The sequence below is a fragment of the Oncorhynchus mykiss genome, chromosome 30 (genome assembly GCF_057628025.1).
Source record: "Oncorhynchus mykiss isolate SJ-2025 chromosome 30, ASM5762802v1, whole genome shotgun sequence".
NCBI classification, from domain to species: domain Eukaryota; kingdom Metazoa; phylum Chordata; class Actinopteri; order Salmoniformes; family Salmonidae; genus Oncorhynchus; species Oncorhynchus mykiss.
Window position 1 is genome coordinate 14,948,479 of NC_143051.1, and position 9,022 is coordinate 14,957,500.

Below are 9,022 nucleotides of genomic sequence, written 5' to 3' on the forward strand. Positions count from 1 at the left end.
CCCAATTAAGGTGGCACCAACCTCCTGTGCTATACAACATAAGAGCAATAGCCAACAACGCATTTCCCCATGTTACATTGCGGAATGACAAGATTGACTTAAAATCAAAACAACAGCAACTCAGTTAATGTCATTGATTATACACAGTTGAAGTCAGAAGTTTACATACACTTTTGGCAAGTTGGTTAGGACATCTACTTTGTGCAAAGTAATATTTCCAACAATTGTTTACAATTCCAGTGGGTTAGAAGTTTACATACACTAAGTTGACTGTGCCTTTAAAAGGCTTGGAAAATTCCAGAAAATGATGTCATGGATTTAGATGCTTCTGATAGGCTAATTGACATCATTTGAGTGGATGTATTTCAAGGCCTACCTTCAAACTCAGTTCCTCTTTGTTTGACATCATGGGAAAAGGAAAAGAAATCAGCCAAGACATCAGAAAAATATTTGTAGACCTCCACAAGTCTGGTTCATCCTTGGGAGCAATTTCCAAACGCCTGAAGGTACCACATTCATCTGTACAAACAATAGTACTCAAGTATAAATGCCACGGGATCACACAGCCGTCATACCGCTCAGGAAGGAGACGCGTTCTGTCTACTAGAGATGAACGTACTTTGGTTCGAAAATGTGCAAATCAATCCCAGAACAACAGCAAAGGACCTTGTGAAGATGCTGGAGGAAACAGGTACAAAAGTATCTATATCCACAGTAAAACAAGTCCTATATCGACATAACCTGAAAGAACACTCAGCAAGGAAGAAGCAACTGCTCCAAAACCGCCATAAAAAAAGCCAGACTACGGTTTGCAACTGCACATGGGGACAAAGATCGTACTTTTTGGAGAAATGTCGTCTAGTCTGATGAAACAAAAATAGAACCGTTTGGCCATAATGACCATCTTTATGTTTGGAGGAAAAAGGGGGATGCTTGCAAGCCGAAGAACACCATCCCAACCGTGAAGCACGGGGGTGGCAGCATCATGTTGTGTGGGTGCTTTGCTGCAGGAGGGACTGATGCACTTCACAAAATAGATGGCATCGTGTGGCAGGAAAATGATGTGGATATATTGAAGCAACATCTCAAGACATCAGTCAGGAAGTTAAAGCTTGGTCACAAATGGGTCTTCCAAATGGATAATGACCCCAAACATACTTCCAAAGTTGTGGCAAAATGGCTTAAGGACAACAAAGTCAAGGTATTGGAGTGGCCATCACAAAGCCCTGACCTCGATACTACAGAACATTTGTGGGCAGAACTGAAAAAGCATGTGCGAGCAAGGAGAACTACAAACCAGGAGTCAGGAGGACTGGGCCAAAATTCGCCCAACTTATTTGGTTCATACTCTCTACTATTATTCTGACATTTCACATTCTTAAAATAAAGTGTTGATCCTAACTGACCTAAGACAGGGAATTTTTACTAGGATTAAATGTCAATAATTGTGAAAAACTGAGTTTAAATGTATTTGGCTAAGGTGTATGTAAACTTCCGACTCAACTGTCGTACATTTATTTTCAAGGGAATAATAACTGAGCAGGTGTGAACATGTCAGAAAAAAGATGCCTGTCTACCTGTTAGTCTGTTTGGGAAAAACCAGCTTAGATTGAAAATAATATTTGTAACCATAGATACCACAGAAAAAACAACCAAATCAACAGTAGCTCCATTTTATAAGTGTTTAATGTGTGACGAAGCGAATCATAAAATCACAGGTATAAATACAAAATTAATTAACATCCACATTCATTGCATTTCTGAACAGATAAATTATTAAAGATGTTAAAAACAACCACTTCGATCAAGTTACTCATAAATCGATGGAATTAACTATTTTAAAACAAATACATTTTTACAAAGATGATAGGTTGAATCAAAGGCAGTTATACACACATTATTTGCATATTAGCCTTTTCTTCTACAGTTGACCAACTGAAGTATTAAATTGCATGAGTGAAATAATTTGCATACACAATTTGAGAGAAGCCACTCAAATATGTTGATTGTTGACCATAAAATAGCTTGAGACAATTGATTTTACTGTCAGTCAAAGAGACACCTAAAAGTGGACGTTGTGACAGAAAGATATAAGAAAGCATATTTGAGTTTGGTGACAGAGAAAGAAATCAAAACAAACTATTCACATTTCAGTATCATCAGAATCCAGAGAGGACGATCTAGCCATAGGACCAGGTGGGTAGTGACGCATACTACAAGGCATTTGTTGGCATAATGTGTTTAAAATGGGATCCTCAACAGTTAAAATATCTTGTATAACTACATAGTCTCATTTCCTTTCACAAAGACAGTCCTTTATTTCAATGTTTCATTACAAATAAGGTAATCACCTATTATGACACATCATTACTACAGTTCTTCAGAAAAGGGGAATATTATTTTTTGCAGTAGCGTAGTGAAAATATCTAGTTGAGTCATTGGGTTAGAGGGGACAACTAGTGGTTGGGGCCATGCTATTCATCAGAGTCATGTGGTTGGGTTGTCTCCGGCTGTGATTGGTTGGACTCATGTTGCTCCTCCTCCTTTAGGGTGACGACGGTGTTAGTCTGGGTGCTCACATCCAACTCTTTCCCCCCCTCCCACTCTATTACCTCTTCCCCCTCCATGTCCTCCTCCTCCTCTCCACCTATCTGTCCAGTGGGATCTACGGCTCCTCCTTCTTCCTTCTCCCCTGTAGTTCTGTCAGGCTGGGTTGGGAAGAGCAGGTCCTGGTCCCTGTGTTTCTGGCTGGGAAGTTGGTTGTGGTGGATCTCACTGTAGTCATGTCTATAGTTCTGGTGTGTGTAACTGTGGTGGTGGCAATGGAAGAAGCTGAGGATGGTGTGTTTTGGCAGGCCCAGCTGGGCTGACAGGGTGTGGACAGCCTCCTCGTCTGGGTTCAGACCCACGTCCTGGATGAAGCTCTGCAGGATCCCCTGCGCCTCCTGGGACACCCGAAACCCCTCACCCCCCTCACCATTACGCCCGCCATTGCCCTCCCCGTTACTCTGTCTGGCCCCCGACCAACCTCCCTCGCCCCCTTCCTTGTCACTACTACCCCCAGCCCTACTCCTATTGCCCAGACCAGTAATGTCCTCTACCCTCCCATCAACCTTACTACCCCCCAACCAGGTCTTCAATTGGCCCCCACCCCCCTCAGTCTCGGCTTGTGATGCTGTGGACGGTTGTCGTGGAGGCAGGCGAGGCCCCGCCTGGGGCTGCAAGGGCCGCTGGGACCGAGGGGTCAGGAGTCGTTGATGGTGTTGCTGTGGCAATGGGGAGTGGCGTTGGAGCTGGTGGAGACAGATGGAAGTGAAGTTCTAAACAAACGAATGGGAGCTGATGATAGGCTGTGTTACAGGAGGACCAAACTACACGTATGAACACTATCGTCAAACAGCTACACAACTCTACATTCAATTATCTACATACGCATGTGTAACGCATGTACATTAACGGAGTAGAATTATGTGTATGTGTTGTGTGTGCGCTTCCATCCGTATACGTGTGTGTGTAGGCTATACCGGGTAGACTGACCAGTGTGTAGTCATTGATAGCTGTGTGAGTCTGTCTCTCCAAAGTTGTTTTTGTGTTTGTGTTGACTGTGTATTACTGTATGAGTGTGTGTATGTACAGATGTAGGATCTTAATTTGACCAGCATTGTCATAGCAAAACAATCCTGCAGCAACTGGATTTTAATGTTTAGTCAATAATGTTGCTTGATCGGTGGTTAGGCAGTTGGCTAAAATGAAGCTACATGAAAAGTGCATTACTGTTAATATGACCGTGTGGTAGTGCAGGTTTTCAGTGAATGTATGTATATCAAAAAAACTAATTGTCATTTGTTGCGGCGTAGGAAAATTCTCAGCAACAACATAGTGATCAAATTAAGATCCTACATATGTACAGGCTATTTAGAGTAGACTGACCAGTGTGCAGTGTTGCTGCAGAGCGTTGCTCTCCTGTTCGTAGATGGCATCTCGCTCCGTCTGAGCCAGACTCAGGAAGCGCCTGATCATACACAGGTTCTCCCACAGGGTCCGGTTCTCCGGGGACGGATCCTCCTTCCAGCGCAGCAGCTCACACAGCCAGCCCTGCAGAACACATATCAGAACCCAGTCAGAGAAACCATAGAAAAGGAACCTTTTCAGAACCCCTTCAATAAAATAAAATGTTATTTGTCACATGCGTTGTAAGCAACAGGTGTAGACTAACAGTGAAGTGCTTACATACTGGCCCTTCCCAACAATGCAGAGAGAAAATAGAGAAATAATAGAAAAGTAAAACACGTAATAATAAAAGTAAAAATAAATACACAATGAGTAACAATAACTTGGCTATAAACACGAGGTACCTGTACCGAGTCGATGTGCAGGGGTACGAGGTAATAACTTGGCTATAAACACGAGGTACCTGTACCGAGTCGATGTGCAGGGGTACGAGGTAATAACTTGGCTAGAAACACGAGGTACCTGTACCGAGTCAATGTGCAGGGGTACGAGGGAATAACTTGGCTATATACACAAAGTACCTGTACCGAGTCGATGTGCTAAGGTACGAGGTAATAACTTGGCTATATACACGAGGTACCTGTACCGAGTCGATGTGCTGAGGTACGAGGTAATAACTTGGCTATATACACGAGGTACCTGTACCGAGTCGATGTGCTGGAGTATGAGGTAATAACTTGGCTATAGACACGAGGTACCTGTACCGAGTCGATGTGCAGGGGTACGATGTAATAACTTGGCTATATACACGAGGTACCTGTACCGAGTCGATGTGCAGGGGTACGTGGTAATAACATGGCTATATACACGAAGTACCTGTACCGAGTCGATGTGCTGAGGTACGAGGTAATAACTTGGCTATATACATGAGGTACCTGTACCGAGTCGATGTGCTGAGGTACGAGGTAATAACTTGGCTATATACACGAGGTACCTGTACCGAGTCGATGTGCTGGGGTACGAGGTAATAACTTGGCTATAGACACGAGGTACCTGTACCGAGTCGATGTGCAGGGGTACGATGTAATAACTTGGCTATATACACGAGGTACCTGTACCGAGTCGATGTGCAGGGGTACGTGGTAATAACATGGCTATATACACGAAGTACCTGTACCGAGTCGATGTGCTGAGGTACGAGGTAATAACTTGGCTATATACATGAGGTACCTGTACCGAGTCGATGTGCTGAGGTACGAGGTAATAACTTGGCTATATACACGAGGTACCTGTACCGAGTCGATGTGCTGGGGTACGAGGTAATAACTTGGCTATAGACACGAGGTACCTGTACCGAGTCGATGTGCAGGGGTACGATGTAATAACTTGGCTATATACACGAGGTACCTGTACCGAGTCGATGTGCAGGGGTACGTGGTAATAACATGGCTATGTACACGAAGTACCTGTACCGAGTCGATGTGCTGAGGTACGAGGTAATAACTTGGCTATATACATGAGGTACCTGTACCGAGTCGATGTGCTGAGGTACGAGGTAATAACTTGGCTATATACACGAGGTACCTGTACCGAGTCGATGTGCTGGGGTACGAGGTAATAACTTGGCTATATACACGAGGTACCTGTACCGAGTCGATGTGCTGGGGTACGAGGTAATAACTTGGCTATATACACGAGGTACCTGTACCGAGTCGATGTGCTGAGGTACGAGGTAATAACTTGGTTATATACACGAGGTACCTGTACCGAGTCGATTTGCTGAGGTACGAAGTAATGAGGTAGATATGTACATATTAATAGGAACAAAGTGACTAGGCAACATGATAGATAATAAACAGTAGCAGCAGTGTATGTGATGAGTCAAAGTTAGTGCAAAAAGAGTCAATGCAGATATTCCGGGTAGCTATTTGGTTAACTATTTAACTAACTATTTAGCAGTCTTATGGTTTGGGGGTAGAAGCTGTTCAGGGTCCTGTTGGTCCCAGACTTGGTGCTCTGTTCAGGAGCCTTTTGGTCCCAGACTTGGTGCTCTGTTCAGGGTCCTGTTGGTCCCAGACTTGGTGCTCTGTTCAGGAGCCTTTTGGTCCCAGACTTGGTGCTCTGTTCAGGAGCCTTTTGGTCCCAGACTTGGTGCTCTTTCAGGAGCCTTTTGGTCCCAGACTTGGTGCTCTGTTCAGGAGCCTTTTGGTCCCAGACTTGGTGCTCTGTTCAGGGTCCTGTTGGTCCCAGACTTGGTGCTCTGTTCAGGGTCCTGTTGGTCCCAGACTTGGTGCTCTGTTCAGGGTCCTGTTGGTCCCAGACTTGGTGCTCTGTTCAGGAGCCTTTTGGTCCCAGACTTGGTGCTCTGTTCAGGAGCCTTTTGGTCCCAGACTTGGTGCTCTTTCAGGAGCCTTTTGGTCCCAGACTTGGTGCTCTGTTCAGGAGCCTTTTGGTCCCAGACTTGGTGCTCTGTTCAGGGTCCTGTTGGTCCCAGACTTGGTGCTCTGTTCAGGGTCCTGTTGGTCCCAGACTTGGTGCTCTGTTCAGGAGCCTTTTGGTCCCAGACTTGGTGCTCTGTTCAGGGTCCTGTTGGTTCCAGACATGGTGCTCTGTTCAGGGTCCTGTTGGTCCCAGATTTGGTGCTCTGTTCAGGAGCCTTTTGGTCCCAGACTTGGTGCTCTGTTCAGGGTCCTGTTGGTCCCAGACTTGGTGCTCTGTTCAGGGTCCTGTTGGTCCCAGACTTAGTGCTCTGTTCAGGGTCCTGTTGGTCCCAGACTTGGTGCTCTGTACAGGAGCCTTTTGGTCCCAGACTTGGTGCTCTGTTCAGAAGCCTTTAGGTCCCAGACTTGGTCCTCTGTTCAGGAGCCTTTTGGTCCCAGACTTGGTGCTCTGTTCAGGGTTCTGTTGGTCCCAGACTTGGTGCTCTGTTCAGGAGCCTTTTGGTCCCAGACTTGGTGCTCTGTTCAGGAGCCTTTTGGTCCCAGACTTGGTGCTCTGTTCAGGGTTCTGTTGGTCCCAGACTTGGTGCTCTGGTACTGCTTGCAGTGTGGTAGCAGAGAAAACAGTCTATGACTTGGGTGGCTGGAGTCTTCGACAATCTTCCGGGCCTTCCTCTGACAGCCTGGTATAGAGGTCCTGGATGGCAGGGAGCTCGGCCCCAGTGATGTACTGGGTCATACGCACTACCCTCTGTAGCGCCTTGAGGTTGGATGCCAAGCAGTTACCATACCAGGCGGTGATGCAGCCAGGCAAGATGCTCTCAATGGTGCAGATGTACAACTTTTTGAGGATCTGAAGACCCATGCCAAATCTTTTCAGCCTCATAAGGGGGAAGAAAATTGCCATGCCCTCAACACGACTGTGTTGGTGTGCTTGGACCATGTTAGAAACTTGAAGCTATCGACCCGCTCCACTACAGCATCGTCAAGCAAGATACTAAAATTAAGTTTACTATCTTTAGTAAATATAGTAAATCAGATGTTCTGTGCTTTTCATGAGTAGAAAACAACAGTTATTAATGCTTTATACAAAGCAAGTACACATCAAACTCATAGCAGAACCCTTCTCTGTATTAGGAGCTGGAGGACAGGAGGAGACAGCGAGGGAAAGCAGCAACAATGCCAAGCTTTCCACCTCTACACAATTACAGTGGCACACACACACACACACACACACACACACACACACACACACACACACACACACACACACACACACACACACACACACACACACACACACACCTGGCCGTAGTCCAGCACTAGCACAAACAGCCATCCAGATGCAGTAAGCAGATACAACACAGAGCAACATGGTGCTGCCTGCCAAACAGCCATACACTAACGTGAGCTGACACAATCGTATTACAGAGAGAAAGAGAGAGAGAGAGAGAGAGAGAGAGAGAGAGAGAGAGAGTGAGGGAGAGGGAGTGGGGGGGGAGGAGAGAGAGAGAGGGAGAGAGAGAGGGAAGGTGGGGTTTGAGAGAGAGAAAGAGGCAGAGGGAGAGAGGGAGAGAGAGTGAGAGAAGGTGGGGTTTGAGAGAGAGAAAGAGGCAGAGGAAGAGAGAGAGAGAGAAGGTGGGGTTTGAGAGAGAGAAAGAGGCAGAGGGAGAGAGGGAGAGAGAGGGAGAGGGGAGAGAGAGTGAGAGATTAAACAGTAGCCCAGCAGGGGTAGAGTACCACCTGTCAGTGTAATGGCATTGACCTCAACATGACCTTATAGAGGAGAACAACCTGATCCTCACTGAAGTACTTTATACTGGAGAGAGAGAGATAGAGAGAGAGAGAGAGAGAGAGAGAGAGAGAGAGCTAGAGAGGAGAGAGAGAGAGAGAGAGAGAGAGAGGGGAGAGAGAGTGAGAGAGAGAGCGAGAGAGTGTACATTGTTACAACACTATATATATATATATATATGTATAATATGACATTTGTAATGTCTTTATTGTTTTGAAATTTCTGTATGTGTAATGTTTACTGTTAATTTTTATTGTTTATTTCACTTTTGTATATTATCTACCTCACTTGCTTTGGCAATGTTAACACATGTTTCCCATGCCAATAAAGCCCCTTGAATTGAATTGAATTGAGAGAGAGAGAGAGAGAGAAGTACATAAAAAGAGAGGGACAGAGAGACAGAGAGAGATAGAGAGAGAATGGGGAGATGAAAATATGGTTAGAGAGAGAGGGACTGAGAGAAAAAGGTATATGGAATGAGAGACAGAGTGACTAAACGAGAAAGAGAAAGACAGAATCATGACAGAAAGAGAGGCCGAGAGAGACAGAAGCAGAGAAAAACAGAAGCAGAGAGAAAAAGAGTCAGAGAAAGAGAGGAAGAGAGAAAGAGGCAGAGCGAAAGAGAGGAAGAGAGAAAGAGGCAGAGCGAAAGAGGGGCAGAGCGAAAGAGGCAGAGCGAAAGAGGCAGAGATAAATAGAGACAGAAAAATAGAGACAGGGAGAAGGAGAGGAAGAGAGGAAGAGGCAGAGAGAAAGAGGCAGAGAGATAGTGAGGCAGAGAGAAAGAGAGGTAGGGAGAAAGAGAGGCAGAGAGAAAGCGAGGTAGAAAGCGAGGGAGAGA

General features: G+C 45.6%; 1 protein-coding gene across 1 annotated transcript in view; it reads right to left on the minus strand.

Moving 5' to 3' along the window:
• Nucleotides 1-1,668: 1,668 nt before the first annotated feature.
• LOC110489386 (DNA-binding protein SATB1-like) overlaps nt 1,669-9,022 on the minus strand; it is a 35,628-nt gene continuing 28,274 nt past the window's right edge. Inside the window, exons 11-12 of the mRNA XM_036971568.2 lie at nt 3,931-4,095; nt 1,669-3,293 (exon numbers count right to left, since the gene is read on the minus strand). Of these exons, the coding sequence (XP_036827463.1) occupies nt 2,475-3,293; nt 3,931-4,095 (984 nt within the window). The 3' untranslated portion in view covers nt 1,669-2,474. The remainder of the gene's footprint in view (nt 3,294-3,930; nt 4,096-9,022) is intronic.